This window comes from Pelmatolapia mariae, linkage group LG16_19 (genome assembly GCF_036321145.2).
Source record: "Pelmatolapia mariae isolate MD_Pm_ZW linkage group LG16_19, Pm_UMD_F_2, whole genome shotgun sequence".
In the NCBI taxonomy this organism is placed as follows: Eukaryota; Metazoa; Chordata; class Actinopteri; order Cichliformes; family Cichlidae; genus Pelmatolapia; species Pelmatolapia mariae.
This window is the reverse complement of record NC_086241.1, coordinates 34,873,918-34,891,358: the sequence shown is the minus strand read 5'-3', so window position 1 is coordinate 34,891,358 and position 17,441 is coordinate 34,873,918. Positions and strand designations below refer to the sequence as shown.

At 41.4% G+C, this 17,441-nt stretch overlaps 1 protein-coding gene across 1 annotated transcript in view; it reads right to left on the bottom strand.

Annotated features, from left to right (window-relative positions):
* The window catches only part of ttn.2 (titin, tandem duplicate 2), a 217,622-nt gene that overhangs the window by 189,319 nt on the left and 10,862 nt on the right, over positions 1-17,441 (bottom strand). The window contains 20 exon segments of the mRNA XM_063497648.1: positions 428-478; positions 1,821-2,036; positions 2,039-2,101; positions 2,704-2,970; positions 3,304-3,429; positions 4,324-4,608; positions 5,853-6,084; positions 6,832-7,000; positions 7,133-7,277; positions 7,359-7,619; positions 8,008-8,268; positions 8,528-8,788; positions 8,924-9,187; positions 11,104-11,364; positions 12,761-13,021; positions 14,058-14,321; positions 14,416-14,688; positions 14,963-15,229; positions 15,316-15,597; positions 15,682-17,378. Coding sequence (XP_063353718.1) covers positions 428-478; positions 1,821-2,036; positions 2,039-2,101; positions 2,704-2,970; positions 3,304-3,429; positions 4,324-4,608; positions 5,853-6,084; positions 6,832-7,000; positions 7,133-7,277; positions 7,359-7,619; positions 8,008-8,268; positions 8,528-8,788; positions 8,924-9,187; positions 11,104-11,364; positions 12,761-13,021; positions 14,058-14,321; positions 14,416-14,688; positions 14,963-15,229; positions 15,316-15,597; positions 15,682-17,378 — 5,906 coding nt within the window.

Sequence of the window (17,441 nt, the reverse complement as noted above, 5' to 3'; positions counted from 1 at the left end):
GAGGGAAACCACAAAATATTATCAAAGTAAGACCAGATGGAATATGAAAGACAATTTAGAAAGTGTTTCCTATCAACATATACATCTATATACATATATATATATATATATATATGTATATAGATATAGATGTCATGCAACTGTGGAAGGTCAAAGTTCATCCTGAAATATAGAAATGATAAAAGTATGGACGCATGACAAGTACGATCCAACACAAAGCATCCACTCATGTAGCGGTTATCACTTTGCTCTCACAAACAATTTATCTGCTTCAGTGAGCCACAGCTTGGAGTTATCCAGTGACAGACTACTTTCAAATCAAAATTCAGTTGAGAGAAATCTGCTCCAGCTGTTGTTTTTCCACTCCATCCGTGATGGAGTAATGCTCGTTCTAATATGTGATGAAAAGTAATCTTTATGACCTTACCTTTGACTTCCAGCTCAGTCTTGCTTTCAGTCTGCTCTCTCACGTGAGTCACTGTGAAGAACAGACATGACATTTATTCCCTTTTCATCAACACACTGATCCCAACATGGGCAGATGTAGACACACATTTCTTTCACATATAATGTACATTTACATAGAAGACTGACAGTTTTCTACACCTCTCAATGTCTTTCCCTACAGAAAGTATTGCTTCCATATCCTTATTCTGAGCGGGTCTCAGAGTGTTTGGATAATTTTCTATATGGAGGAAGAGGAGGTAAACACCCAGGTACTGTTATACAGCCTGTCTGGCTGATGTCAGGTCCATCAGCTGGACCAAGAATGTGCCAGCCCACTCAGAATACAAAATAAAAGTTTTTCTGTCACAAGGTTGTGTTGAAAAAGCAGTTGCCAGCACCTTGCTCTATTTTGCAAGCGAAAACTGGCATTATTCTTGACAGGGCTGATGGCCTCTAATCTCTGTGGGTGCAGGACCTTCAGCATTGGGTGTCCTCTCTGTGACTGTGGCCTGAGCGTCTTCTAATAGAGGGAAGCCTAGGTCCATTCAACAGTTGTTATCCTGGGTCATGGACGTTATTGTAATGGTATATTGGTGCCAGGGACTGTAGCCTCTCCTGCATTTGTGTGCACATTCTACCTAAATAATGCTGCTTTGCCTCTCCAAAACATGAAACGGACACACATGCAGATCCTGCACTACTGCATGTAGAAGTTGCATTACCACCAGGGGGAGAAAATATATTTGAAGCCTTGAAGTCAGTAGTGAGCAAAAAACGTCCAAAGTGCAGTCCACGGCCCTTAATCATCAGAAACAATTAAGCTCGGCGGCTAATATGTATGTAAATGTGTTAATAACATCTGTTTAAACACTTGCCTGTGATTATTTGAATATAATGAATTTGTTAATATTAATTAAACAGTTTACTCTTCTTTAAATACAGTTATTCACAACTTTATCTTTTTAATAAAAACATGTTTGAGTTTTGTATCGCATATTTATTTAATGGAATTTCTGTTTATTTTTAACAATACAGACATACTGACTCATTTAATTAGTTTTTTGTCTTTGTTTTTTGTCTTTGCTGTTTTTAATACTGCAGTGCGCTCAAACACACTAAAATAAATGTAAGTCTTACTGTAGCTGCCTTGAAGCATCTTCACATTCTGTATCTGAAAATGAGTCAGGTTACTAACTTTGGTCGGTTCCTGTTTTGAGGCTTTTTTGTTACATTTTTCTGATTGAAAAATAATTTCAAAGAGAATCAAACCCACTCGTAACTAATGTGACAGAGATGTTGCACATCAGTTCAGGACGTCCTCTCAGGTTTTGTCTTAACAAGTGTTTTGTCTGGAGCTAATTAGGACGGGTTACCTTCTTCGTTTATGGTGAGTGTGGCTGAGCACGTGACCTGTTCAGCAGTATTAGCAGTCTTACAGGAGTACTGGCCTGCATGCTAGTACAAAGCATCCACTACGATGAGAGTGGCAGTGTTTTCATTCTTCTGAGGCTAAACCGAGTGTTGGTTGTGGAACCAGCTTATTTCTGATTTTGGCATGCTAGCTACACACGCATAAAAGTGGGCCTCCCCCCATGTGGCACTGTACAGCTTGTGATTGGTTGGATGAAATTGGCTTTTGGCAAATTGAAGGTATCTTTAGGCGAGTGATGTTGGTAGTGGCAGATCTGTCCCAGGTTTGCTTTTGCCCTGAAATAAAGCATGTTCATTGGCTCAATGTACTTTGTTCTATTTACATCCCAGTAAGCACCATTTGTGTGATCTGTCAGGAGCTGGGAATAAGGGAATATCTTCCGTCCTTTCACAGCATAACAGAAACTACAAACTAAACTAAATACAAAAATACTCAAAACAACCAAAACTATTTGGACAAGCGCAAATGATCCCTCACTATCATGGCTGCGCGTCCCCACTAGTATTTCAAATCACTAAACTGAAACTGACTGGGGGCTCATGAGGTCATATTTCAGTAAAGAAAGTGTGGATAAAAACTTTGACACAGAACTCAGGTGAAAAAGGAAAAAGTAAACACAATGATATTTACTTGTTTGTATTTTTATGAAAGATTGTTCCTGGCTGCTGGTTGCTGTTGAGATTCACTTTAATGTATAACTTAATCCTAACCTCAAAGAACGAGTTCTGAAAACTGAATGTGCAGGATTTGTTATCACCAGACAAACACAACACCAAATCATAATCTACAGATTCAGTGAGAGTGTGTTGGTCTGAAACCAGCACTGCTGTGAGCTTCTGTTATTGACACTTCAATTGTCTCAGAGTAAGAAAAGCAGCCTTTCTTTTTAGTAATAAACTCACCGTCTAATGTAAGAGTTGCAGAGCAGGATACCGTCCCTCCATTGTTTGTGGCCATGCAGGTATACTCGCCCTCATCCTCTGGATAAACCCTGGAGATCTCCAGCTGACAGCTGTCATCAAACTGAGATATCCTGAAGAATTCAGACTGTTTGATTTCCTTTTTCTTGTGGAACCAGCTTATCTTCACATCTTGATGGTTGACAAAGGAAAAAGCAAGGCTTGTGTAAATATACTGCAGTAAATTTGCACTGTGGGTCAACAGCAAGAGTAAATAAGTCAGAAGGTGGCTAATTAGTCGCGTGCCATAATCAAGTTTCAGTGAAGTCCCACTGGCTTCAAGAGAAGACCAAAGGACACACTACTACTACTGAAACTTATTCACAGGAAGTGGCCACAGGTTTGAATAAAGTTTCAACTTAAAATTCTGTGCAGCGTAACTACCAGAAACTGAGCAATACTGTCACTTTGTTTCAGTATAAAAAAAAATCACAGCATCACTCAATAAGAAACTGTATTTTTTACCATCTCCACGGACTTTGCACTGGAAGCAAGCTGGTGCACCCTCGCAGGCTGAAGTGCTGGCAATGGGTGAGATGATGACAGGGGGAGCAAAAGTAGCGGGGGAGTCTGGAGAAACCACCTCTGAAACTGCAACACAAGAACCTGAATCAGTACAGATACAGCCACTTACAATGTCTGCCTGGACCCTGACAGGGCCATGGTGGGTCCTTGGCCAATCCTTGTAACGCCCTTAATGAGCAATCGGTGGTAAAAGCATGTGTATCCACCAGGGGGAGCAGTGTGGAGGCTCCCCTGCAGGCTTGCACTGCATATTCATACACTTTCTAGTTAGTTGGTTGGTTAGCGGTGCAAAAACTCCACGTGCTGTCAGGTAAGAACACTCTTATACAAATAGTCTTCTTCTTTATCTTTTCCAAAACTTTAGGAAAACTTTTTGCTTTTCTTATTTTAGTGCTTGTTGTTCAGCTGCCCTACATCATTTGCATCATATTGAAGCTATCATCACCTCTTAATGATCACGTTGAATTAATAATAAAGTGCAACTTAAAAATATGCAGAAGTCATTTCCACCTTCTGATACGATCTGACCTGTCAGAAAACACCTGTTTAGTTTATTTAGTCGGAAAAAACTATTTCTGGTGGAGAGTTGTGTCCATGAAAACTCTGATGTTGGGCTAATGGCGAGAGCATGCAGTCTACTCAGGAAAAAATGCCAATTTCAGCAGAAACCAACAATCTGTTTTATACAAAACTGAATATCAAGTAGGAAAACCTTAAATTTATGGAATTCACATATAAGTCTAGACATCATTTTAATCTTAGTCCTATTATGTCACATTTTCTAGCACGCACCATCTCTTGGTGAAACTCTGAAGTGTAGGCCCCAGGAGGAGGAGGAGGGAGGGACTCCCAGGGGCAACTGGCCGACAGCCAGCTGGGAGTGGGAATTCTATGTGTGTCCCACGTATTTCTGCATATTTCTTTTGTGTTTATTGTGTGTGTGTCACATCCATGTCTCACCTTCAACATTGAGTGTTGCAGTGCTTGTGGCAGTGCCATACTCGTTCTTGGCCTCACAGGTGTAGACGGCAGCGTCTTCAGGAAAGACCTCGATGAGCAGCAGTGTGTGCTCGTTGCCATCGTGCAGGAACTTGCACTTGAAGCCAGCGGAGAGAGCCTGGGAGTTTTTGTACCAGAAGACCTGAGGCTGGGGAACACCGCTCACCTGGACTGAGAAGCGAGCTGGTTTTCCAGCCTCCACCGACTGGTGCTCCATGTGGCGAAGGATCTGAGGAGGCTCGGGGACTGAACGAGGCAGAATATTTTAGAGGTAAGGTTTAACTGGAATATACGGCGGCATGAAAACTACATAATTTGTTCTGTTTCCGGTGTGTTAGTTTGCTCCTTGTTCAAAGCTTCTTGCTCCATCCTCTCATGTCACTTCCCCTGTGTTAATTTCATGTGTGTCTATGTATTTGGTTACCATATTTCACTTCCTGTGTTATTTGGATTCATTGTCCTCTGTGCCTTGCTTTTAGTTTTCTCATCATCCATTTCTTTTCAGCTGTGTCTTGCTTTCCCCACATCTCCACTTTCCTGACTGCTGTTCTCTGTGGGTGGATTTAATTTTCCCTTGTGTGCTTCATGTTTTGTTTCCTGGACCTTTTGTAATGTAATATAAATTGCTTCCTTCCCTGTCTGCATTTAGGCCTGCTAGAACCTTCAGCAGCACTTCTGTATGTACAGCGCTCCCTCATTTATCGCAGGAGTTACGTTCTAAAAATAACCCACGATAGGTGAAATCTGCAAAGTAGCAACTTTATTTTTTACAATTAATATAGATGTTTTAAGGCTGTCAAACCCCTCACTACACACTTAATACACTTTTCTCTCTTGTTTAAACACTCTCAAAGTTCAAACCTTGTAGAAAAATAAGTCCAGTATTATAGGATGAAACCAAAGGCTCCCGCAGGTGACGACGTTTTGCCGACACTGTTGTGTTTGTTGGGGAGAAAGTTTACAAACATGCAGTACAGCACTTCAGAGTCACGCTGCTAGGATCGAAGATTTATGTAAATTTGACAAGCTGAACACGTTCTGTACTGTTCAGGAGACACGGCACGAGATTGATTGACAATGCGCTGTAAAAAAACAACAACAGCAAAACAAAATTGCACCAAAAAAAATCCGTGAAACAGCGAGACCGCGAAAGGTGAACCGCGTTATAGCGAGGGAGCGCTGTATATACTTGAGCTTGTACGTATACGTTTAACCCTGTGATTAGAGAAAAGTCCTAAAAAATTCAAATGCACCCAATTCTAATTTTATTTAAGTCATTAAAGATATATGCTGAACAGACATTTTACCCTTCAAAATAATATATGTCAGAATGATGAGTATATGTAACCTTCAAAGCACAATTGTACCACTGATGAGAAAGTTTGAAATAAATGGCCTTTTTAGAAACAAACAAGAAACAACCAGTTTTTATGTGTTCAGTCATACTGTACATCATTCTGTCTGTGTGATGTACGTCACGCTGGACTTACTGTTTATTCGAAGCTGCATGGTGCTTCTATTTTTGCCAGCGATGAAGGTGTACTCCCCAGCATCACTCCTGTAGGTCTCTGAGATGGTGAGGCGATGCAGCTTCCTGATGGTCACGTAGTTAAATCTGTCTTCCATCGAGAACTGGATCTCCACACCATTCTTCAGCCAGTGACCCTCCACATCTTCTTCATTCACTTCAAACTCAAAGGTTGCACGGTGTTTCTCCAGAACCTAGGAGGGGATAGTGTAATATTTACATTTCTATCTCTGTTCAATTCAGTTCAATTTGATTTATATAGCGCCAAATCACAACAACAGTCGCCTCAAGGTGCTTTATATTGTAAGGTAGATGCTACAATAACAGAGTTAAGGCCCTATTTTCTGTTGAAAATGTCATTAAATACAATCACCCAGCACCCAAAATTCTACCATTTAAGTTCCTTTTTTAAAATGTGAGTGCAGTAAAACATGTTGTGGGGGACTGACAAACCTGATAGGTTCATATGTAAACATTAATATTTACTTTTTATTTTTATGGCCAATCGTTATTCTCCTTTTGACTTAAGGTCCCTGCTTCCACAGAGAGAACAGAATATATCTAAATATTTACACACTGTTTCTAGTGTATCTTTGTGCCTTATTACTTTAAGGCATATTTCTAAATAAGAAATAAAAGAGAAATAAAAATTTTAATCTCAGGTTCAGTGTCTGCAAACTGTCTTTCCAAGCTAAAACATATAGATGCACCAAACTGACACGAATTTCTCCACCAGACCCTGCGTAACTCCTGTGGTTCTGAAACAGCAGCTTTGGTTGCAAAAGTTAACTTAGGATTAAAATAAGATGAAACTCATTGCAATTAAATAAATGAGCAGTCTTAAAAAACAGCGAATCATCTTTAATCCTCAAACTGTGATTACCTGAAAGACACAAGTTTTATTCTGAAACATAAGTAAATGGACTTTAAAACCACCTCACCGTAATTTCCCGCTCAGGAGGTTCCGAGATCCGAATGTCGCGACCCTCCACAGTGAGCCGGGCCTTGGAGACGCTTGATCCAGCTACCACTGAATATTCCCCAGCATCAGACATTCGAACCGTCTGGATCGCGAGGCGGTGAACATACTTCTCTGCTGTCACAATATACCTTTGGATACAAGGCAGAAGATATCCAGCTCACAATTAACCTCTAAAAGCTTTCATTGTCTAAAGGAAGGAGAAGCTGGTAATAGTGATTTTCAGATTAAGCGTGGCCAAACTTTAACGAGCACTGACAGACCTTTCCTCAGACATGTCCATCTCCTGACCATCCTTCATCCACATCACCTGGATGTTTGGCTCAGAAACCTCACACTCAAAAACCGCCTTCTTCTTCTCTGTGATCTTTATGTCCTTGATCTTCTTGGTGAATTCAATCACACGAGCTGAGAAGAACAACATTTTCAGAGACGTTTCGTAGCATTTCTCACCTCTACAGACTGTAAACGTGCTCAGCACCAGGCTACCTTCGACAAAGAGATTAGCAGTGGTGGCAGCAGAGCCGGCCACAAACTTGTACTCTCCCCCGTCTCCAAAGTGAACGTTTCGGATGGTGAGGGAGTGCGTAAGCTGCCGACTGCGGACCTGGCACCTGTCCGATGACTTAATTTCCACGCCGTTCTTCAGCCATTTGTACGTGATGCCTTCATAGTTGATGGTGACCTCAAAGGTGATAGTGTCTCTCTCTTGGGCATTCAGGTCCTTCAGCATGGAGGTGATCAGAACCGCTGGAGGACGAAATTTGAGGGAAATACAAAAAGACACATTCACTGTGTTTGCTTTTGAAGAATTTCAGCTTTACTGTATGCAGTTATTCAGATACTTTTATTTTGTTTTATGATTTCCTGTACCTCAGATGAAGAAAATACAACCCAGTTTCTCTGATGTTCACAATCTAAGGACAAACTAGCACTCTGAGGACAGAATAGTAATATAGCTCAAATATATAACGAGAATTCTGAAACTGTAAAGCTTAAAATATGTTAAATTAGGTGTTTATATAATTTAGAAATTATTTGAACCCCCCTACTATGAAATCTGTTTCAAAGTTTTACTTTTGAGTCTTATTCTGATACAGTATTTTCATATCACGTTATGGGAGGTCAGAATTCTTACGGTTGACGGTAAGTGTTGCAGACACTTGGTTGTTGCCACAAACGAAGGTGTACTCTGCAGAGTCGTCCCTGCTGGTGTTCATGATCTTCAGCTGATGGAGTTTTCCCTGAACCACAATCCTGAACTTGTCGCTCATCTCGATCTCCACTCCGTTCTTCAGCCAGGTGGACGGCACATTGAAGTGGGAGACTTCACACTCGAATGTGGCCACTTGAGTCTCTGGTACCTCCACACTTTTCATGGGTTTAGTGACCTGCAGAGCTGCATGTAGTAAATCAGGTCACAAGACATGAAGAACAAAAGATTACACAAATATTCTTCTCATCTCAAAGACCATAAACATCCTTTATATTCTTCAGTAGGTGGATGGACTGCTTTTCACTCTACCTGCAATCTGTGCTTAAGTGCTTTTGATCTAACATTCATACTCTGATGGATGTGTCAGAGAGCAGCTTGGGGTTACTATCTTGCGATCTAAATGCAAGACTTCACGTGCAGTTTGTCTTATAGTGCTACATACCCTCCACGGTGAGTACAGCACTGCACTGCAAGTGTCCAACCACAGCCACGTACTCTCCTGCATCGCTGCTGTCCAGATTCTTCAGGATCAGTTTGTGTGCTTTCCTCTCAGACAGAATCTTACACTTCTCACTTGACTTCAGCTCCAAACCTTTAAACATCCACCTAACAGGGATGTTGTCATGTGAGAGGCTCATCTCAAAGGAGGCTGTGCCATCCAACAGAGACGTCGCATCTTTTATCTTCTTCACGATTTTGATTTCTGCAGGAAAAAAAGTAGCAGATAAAGCACTCAAATTTTTAAGCAGTCAAGGGCGATGATGATACGTGACGACATTGTGCACAATTCTTGGTTATGTGAGTGCAGAATGTGAGGCTGATAAAATCTGACACTTACTCTCTACGTTGAGTCTGGCATTGGCAGAAAGTTTTCCAAGTTTGAAGGAATAAACAGACTCGTCCTGTATGTTGCAGTCCTTGACCTTCAGCGTTTGGACCACACCACTGGAGACGATCTCGTACTTTTCGCTGTTTTGCAGCTCCACCCCGTTCTTAATCCACTGGGATCCTTTCACATCAGGGTGTGTGAGCTCCAGTGTGAACACTGCTTCCTGGGTCTCCGTCACAGTCTGGTTCCTCAGAGTTTTCTTGATCTTCACTCCTGCATATAAATATAAAACTCTGCTAACTTTAATGTATACACACAGAGGTAATTCATTAGTTTTGAAAGTATTTTAGTTCTGTCAGGAGAGGTGGGACAGACAGAGACTGAAGTCCGCCTGGCTTACCTCTCATCACATCTGAGAGTACAAGTTCTTAACATCCAGCCTCTTATGTTAAAAGTGATGCAGAGTGCTAAATGGAGTCTGTCTGTATGTGCTTTCACTCATAAATCATCTTTGTTTTTAATCAAACATACAATAGAGATATAAATCTAATTAATATGAGTAATGAAACTTATTCTAATGTGTAGATATTATCCAGCTTCATCCTTGGCAGATTAGTGTCTGTGTGTGGCTGAAAAAAGAAATGTGTCGCCAACCCATCATCATCATCATACATGATTGTATGATACATGAAGTATGTTGCAAGTGTTAAACACAGATTAACATGAGGGGATTTTGCTGGTGGTTGATCATGTTTAGCTTCCTAATAGTGATGAGAATATAATCAGGTATAAATTTAACCAACATACAAATAAGAAAATATAATCTATAATAATGATTCTAGGTGCAGGCCTCTCACTGAGTGTGTGTGTGGAGATGACCTCAGAGGCTGTGGGTGTGTGTGGGTGTGTGTGGGTGTGGAGGATGGGAGGGGGAGGTGAGCGAGCCTGAGGAGCCACTAATCTAAAAGAATGTCTGATTTTAATGTGCATGATTTAATAAAAGAAATCATATTGAGTATAATGGGACAAATAAACAGAGTTATGAAGAGAAAAAGTGAGAAATATATTCCTGTCTATTTGAATTAAGAAGAGAAAATGTTAAAATGAATGTGTTAGGACAGATGAGGTGTCAGTAATGGTGGATGGATGTCACAGCCACTGTTATTGAGGTGAAATTATAGCAAGTAACACCAGAGGAACAACCAATGCCGACACTGTGGATTCCCTAATTGGATTTTTGATTTTTGACTTTGTCTCTACTTATTTTTGCCGTTTGGGATTATAAATCCAAGAGGATTGGGATTTCCATTGTTTCTGAATGGAATGCAACTTCCATGAACTTGGCTGTATTCCTATTGGACAATATCCACACAGAGATGAGTGTGTCTGTGCCCATTCGCTCCTCAGACCATCTCCTCTCAAAGATTCTAATAAAATCAGCATTAACTCAGAATCCGTTAATTAGGTAAGAATAATTCAAGTAATTTGATTCTGTAATAATTTATTTTGGCTTTTGCTTTAATAAAATACGTTGTATTCAAAAAGTTTCAATTGTGAACCTTTTTAAACTTTTGTGAAACAGTAAATGTAAAAACCTGAGGATGAATCCATATTAGTATAAATAGCTCCTATTATTCTTAGATTTACAAGCTGCTAAGTTACTGAGGGCTCCTGTTTTTTGTTTTTGTTTGTTTGTTTGTTTTAAATGAGAGGGTAAAACTGGGTAAAACCCATAGGATCAGAGATTAGGATTAATCCCGACTTCCAGTATTCGAGTACTGGTCCCATCGATCGACTGTACAAATATAACACTTATTATAGTTACTATAGCTATAATAAATATATATAATAACTACTGCAAATATTCTGATAGTGAGTCTGTCTGAAACTATCATAAAAGTTTAAACAAACATTTACCAAGTCATGATTTTTTGCGACAAATGAACAGGACATTCACAGATAACCTTTAGAGCTGTATATAATATGCAGTGCAGACAGAAAATCCTTCAGTTTTCAGCACTCTGCATTTTGCCCACAAAATGCTCATTTTTAAATTTTCTTTCAATAACTACTTTTATTTTGATTGTCGTATTTAATTTACCTCAGTATGTTCCCGGTAAACGTCCTGTTTTATTTATCTTGGTTATGTGAACACTATGTGTGTGTGGTAGTGGGAAGCTAGTACTTACCCTCCACCCTGAGATTAGCTGTAGTTTTGGAGTTGGCCACCTGGTAGGTATACTCTCCGACATCCTGTGGCCTGGTAATGTTGATGATGAGGCGCCTGATCGCCCCGTTCACCTCACTCACTACATTCTCATTGAAGTCAATGGGCTGGCCCTCCTTAAGCCACTTGCCCTCAGCATTGGCATTTGCAACTTCACACTCAAGCTCAGCAGTCTGAGACTCCGCCACTGTCACGTCCTGCAGGGGCCGTGTAATGGCTCCACCTAATGGCAGCAGAAAGTAACATTTCTGTTTCACTTCTGACCACATGTCATAATCACAGAAACAGCAAATGCCAACACACACAATCTTCTGTCATAATAAAAAAACAGCTGCTTTAAAATAATCCACGTTTTTGTCAAAGATGGGTATGGGTAGGTATAAATGTCATGATGTGGATTTCCCTTATCTGAAGTGGCAGGTCAAGGAGCAGCAGCCAAAGAAGAGACCAAACCTTCTTCTTCCCACCCACTTCCTCCAGCTCATCCAAGGTTACACCAAGTAATTCCCAGGCCAACCAAGAGACATAATCCCTCCAGCATGTCTCGTGTCTACCCTTCCTCGAACACCTCAACCAGGAAACATCAGATGCACGAACCAACTTACCTGGCTCCATTCTATGTGGAATGAATCCCTCTCAGATAGCTGAACTCTTATCTCTAAGCCTGAGCACAGCGATCCTTCAGAGAAAACTAATTTCTGTGCCTTGTCGTTAAGATCTCATTCTTTTGACCATTACCCAGAGTGTATGACCATAGAACAGAGTAGGGACGTAGATCAACCAGTTTATCAACATCTTTGCTTTTACGCCCACCTCTCTCTTCACCACAATGGAGGGTTACAGTGTCCAAATCACTGTAGTCGCTGCACTAATCCATCAATCTCCTACTTCCTCCTCTCCTCTCACTGTGAACAAGCCCAGGATTCTTAAATTCCTCCACAAAAACTCATCTCTGGCCCAGAATGGGAACTCCAGCCACAACTTTGACTGCCGAAACCATAGCCTCTGACTTGGAGCTGCTAATTCAGTGCTTCACATTCAGCTCCAAACCACTCCAGTCTGAGCTTGACGCCACTTCCTTATGACATAAACAGAACCAAATGCCTCCATTGTCTTTGTTTGATCCAATTGTGGGTCATGGGGGAGCTGTCTATAAGAATTATGAACAGAATTTGTGAGAAGGCGCTACCCAGCTCCCACTGGGAGCGAGTCCAACTTATTGCTGGCAATGCAGACCAAGCTCTCACTGCGGCTGTACAGGGACTGAAGCAAGCAAGCAATGGATACCCCATGTTCTCGAATGCCTTCTCCTAATCCACAAAACACTTGTAGAATATGCTTGAATATTCTTGAGAGGATAGAAAACTTGTCCAGCTCTTTACGTTGAGGAATACAACCACGTTGTTCCTCTTGAATCTGAGGTTCAACTAGCTGATGTACTCCCTTCTCCAGTAATCTGGCTGATGATGGCTGATGCTGAGGAGTGTGATCCCCTTTCTTCAGGATGGGAACTACCACCCCAATGTGCCAGTGAGTCTTTTTTAAAATCAGTGATTGTGTAAATGATTTCATCTGAGTAAAACACACAATATCCATAATATCTTAAAAGTTAGACATACCAGAGACAGTAAGCTTGGCACTAGATGTCTTTTCACCAGCATGAAACATGTACTGGCCCTCCTCATCTTTCATGGCGTCAATGACTGTCAGAGAGTGAGCCTTTCCCTTCGACTCAATCTTGGATTTGGGTCCAGGTTTGATTTGCTGGTTCCTGAATGTCCAGACTGAGTCAATTCCAGGGTGAGAGACTTCAACATTAAACGTCACATTCTGGGACTCTGAACACACTTTGTCCTCCATGTGTTTCACAATGTGTACCTCTGTAAAAATGAAATGGTTAGAATATGAAAGTGAGACTGGAACCTAAAAACAGTATCACGCTGAAAGTACAATGCTGTGAAAAAGTATTTGCCCCCTCCACGATTTTTTTGTATATATTTCTCTCACACTAATATTTTCAGTCAGCAAAATTTACACAACGTTTAGACCAAATGATAATTTAATTCTTTAAGGGAAAAAGGTGCCTGAACTTACATGGCTTTATGTGAAAAAGTAATTGCCCCTCTTGTTAAATCATTAACTAACTGATTAGCCACATATTTTGGAAAGCCGAGTTCAATAGTCACACCCAGGGCTAATTACCAACAGACCTGTTGACAGACTCCAAGAAGGCACTGATTACTCTTCCAGGAGGTCACAAAAGAACCCAAAACAACCTCTAAAGAACTTCAGCCTTTTACAGCCACAGTTAAAGTCAGTGTTCATGATTTAACAATAAGAAACATAAGTGCAAATATGGCATCCAAGGGAGACGTTGACTACAAAAGACAGTTGACCAAAAGGCAAAAAACATTTCAATGATTATGCACCCACACGGTGATCTGAAGCACTTTAGAAAATTCACCTTTAAACTGGTCAAAAAACAAAATAAAGGTTCAGGAGTCAGTCAAATCCAGTTAAAATCTGGACTGGGATCCTGTTGTGATGCTTTGGCGTGACTTTAAACAGACCATTTATGTTCAAAAACCCGCCAATGTGGCAGAGTTAAAACAATTCTACAAAGACGGCAGACAAAATTCATACACAGTGATGTGAAAGATTCAATCTTTCATTGCAGTTCTTCCTGCCAAGAGTGGCCTAACCAGTTATTTGGTTAGGGTAGGCCAGATAGGTTTGGATAGCTTTTTGCCTTAATAGATAAAATCGTCATTTAAAAACTTCTAAAACTTTTGCGTTTACTTGGGTTATAATATTAAAATGTGTTTAGTGATCTGAAATATTTAAATATGAGATATATGAAAAACAAAATCCAGAAGGTGACATATACTTTTTCACTGCACTAAAAATCTTTCTTACCTTCAACCGTCAGGCTACAGCTGGTGTCAACCTTGCCAACAACTAGTTTATAGTGACCCTGATCAGATGCAAAGGTTCTGGTGAAGACCAGCCGCTGCTTTGCTCCCTTTGCCACCATTTGGATTCGGTCACTGGGTGTCAACAGTTTGTCATTATGGTACCATTTGACAGAGCTGATGTCCTGGGCAGAGATCTTAGCCTCCAGGACAGCCTTTGTGCCTTCAATAGAGGATACATCCTTCAGTGGCACTACAATGTCAATAGCTGTAAGAAAGAGCAATAAGATGACAGTCAAAAGTCACAATTTTTTAAACAAAATATTTTTAGGTTTATATCCAAACCCAATTCTAACTCTTACTTTGAACACTGAGTTTGCCTGAGGTGGAGATGTCCTGGGCAGGAACCACAAAAGAGTACAAGGCAGCATCTTCTGTGCTGATATTCTCCACCAGCAGCTTGTGAACCATCTTGTCAATGACAATGTGGATACGTTCCGAGGCAGAAATGGCCTGGCCGTTCTTCATCCAGGTTCCCTCAACATTCTCTTGGGAGAACCTGACCTCCAGCTGAGCAATATCACCCTCACAGACTATCAGATCAGTCAGGGGCTGCATCAGTGTCACTGGACGCACTGAAGGCAGAGGAACCCATTTCTTATTAGATTTTACCATTACTACCAGGAACAGTAAAATATGCAGTAAAATGTTAGAGAACAACCACCAGGTTGGGACAAGTGTTTTTTGACATCCCAAAAATACTAAGGTAAAAACATGCAATCAGAGAATTACCCAAAATGTTTCTCAACAGGTTAAAGTTGTGAAACAACAGAACGCTGTTGAAATACACTGATGAAAATTCTCTTGTTTGCCAGCAGCAATAACATGCACTTCACATTTTAAGCTTACATTTCATTTTTAGTGAGGCACTGGTCTTCAGATCACCGCATACAAAGGTGTATTTTCCCTGGTCCTCTTTCCTGACATCCTTGACAGACAAAGTGTGTCTTCCTCGACGTGACGATATGATGTATTTATTGCTGGGTGAGAGAACTTTGTCTCCAAAGAGCCAGCTGCCCTCAGCATCTTCACGAGATAACTCCACCTCAAACTCGCCAGCATAGGATTCTGGTACCTCAATGTTCTCCATGTGTTTGATGAGCTCGAGAGCAGCACCTGGATACAGAACAACATACCGAACCATTTTTATGTAATTTACAGGAACAGGACGGTTCCGGTGGATATTCTAGGTAATAAATTACCTTCCACGTGAAGCCTTGCACTCGTTCTCATGTTCTCATCATCTGCAATCACACAGGTGTATTCTGCGTCATCCCTCATTTCAATCATTAGCACAGACAGGAAGTGGACTTTTCTGTCAGAGTGCATTCTGTATTTGTCTCCTGAGAAGATCTCCATGTTGTTCTTAAACCATTTGACTCTGACGAAGGGTTCATTGGTTTCACACTCAAAGGTCACCATGGTATCCTTCTCCTTGGCGCTTGTATCCTCCAAGTTTTGGGTAAAGCTAACTGCTGTCTTGGCTGCAACAGCGAAATGAAGAAGACAAAAACAAATCAAGACAAAGAAAATTTAGCATGGCGCAGAAATGATTTTAGATGCTTTACCTTGTACAAGCAGGAAGGCATGACTTGAGGACTCCCCAGCAATATTAATGGCCTTAACCATGATGCTAGCAGAATCTTGTGTTTCGACATCTCTTATGACCAATTCACATACATTGTCCTCAGGCCAGTACCAGTAAATACGGTCAGACTTTTCCAGCTGAATGCCATTCTTGAACCACTGACACTCAGGTTCTGGTCTACCAACTACTCTGACTCTGAAACGAACCTCATCCATTGGAGCAACAGTCTTGCTTGCAATGCGTTCCAGGATCTTGGGTGCTTCCATGCTGGGAGAGAGCAGGACCCGTTCAGGTTTTATTGTGGGGATAGTGAGTTTACCCTCTTCCTCCATCTTCCTCCTTTCAGCTTCTTCTTTCTCTTTCATGTGATGGAGCAGCTCCTCTTTAGTCTTCCTCAGTAGGTCTTCATAAGAGTCATCCCTCTTGCGAGACTTAAGCTCTACAGCCGAGATAGACTCATAGAAACCCTCCTCTGTTCTGCGCTTGAACTTGCTCTTCAGTTCTTCAGACTCCTCTGAAGTTTTCTCATGAAGAATTCTCTGTGTCTTACGCAGCTTAACCACTTCCCTGTCTTGTGAAGCCTCACTAGGTCGGTCCATCTTCACAATATCAAATCCAATCTTGCCAGGCTCGTGTGTAGCCTCTGCAAGTTTTGGTTCTGGTGCACGACGCAGGACAGATCTAAAGTCTTCCCTCTGCTGGATCTCTAGCTTTACTGTGTGCTCAGCTGTTCCTAAAGGATTGTCAGCAACCACCCTAACCTCTCCTGAGTCATAGGACTTGATGTCAACAATCTCTAAATAGTAAATACCATCATAACGGAGTCTGTATCTCTTGCTTTTGCGGATAAGTTGTCCGTTGAGGTACCAATTAACCTTTGGTGCTGGATAACCAGTTACTCTGCAGCGGAATCGTGCAATGTTGCCTTCCAGCACTCTTGCTGGTTCAGGAAGCAAGACAATATCAGGTTTTGTCTTTTCAGATTCTTCATCAGCGCCGACTCCTGCAGGTCCTCCCTCATGAGCCATGCGCTCAATCTCATCCATCCTATATGCTCCCTTCCTGCCTTCAGGAAGTTGTGTTTCCTCAACAAGTCCTTTCTCATCCTTGACAATCAGGGTGGCTGAGGTCTGGTCAACTCCAAATTTGTTTGTGGCTCTGCAAGTAATAACACCGCTGTCCCTAGCATAAGCAACTTCATAATCAAGGCTGCAGTATCCAAATTCATTGACCATATGCAACCTATTAGCAGCAGCCAGAGGTTTGCCGTCATGCAGCCACTCCACTACCATAGTGGGGTCACCAATAGGAGTGAGTCTACACTCAAAGTGGGCTGGTCCAAAACACTTCATTCTGATAGATGTCAACTTCTTCTTGAATTGTGGTTTCTGTTGCTTCTCCTTGTCATAAAGATCACCCTCCTCCCACTGCTCTTGACCGTATCGCAAATGAAGCGGCTCCAACTCGGGCGCTGCAATCTCTTTAGCTTTGTAGGTTCCTCTAGGAATAATGAGCTTCCTCTCAGTTTGAGGGGCAGCAAAGTCCACCTCAACATTGACTCTGCAACGAGTGGTGTCTCTACCAGCCTTGTTGATGGCTGTAGCAGTGTACCAGGCACTGTCTGAGCCTGAAGCAGATGGAATCTGGAATTTGGCTTCTCCTTTGGTGCCATCAATCCTGAAAAAGTAAAGGGCCACATATACTGAAGAAAGCATTTTTATACTGCTCTGAAAACAAAAT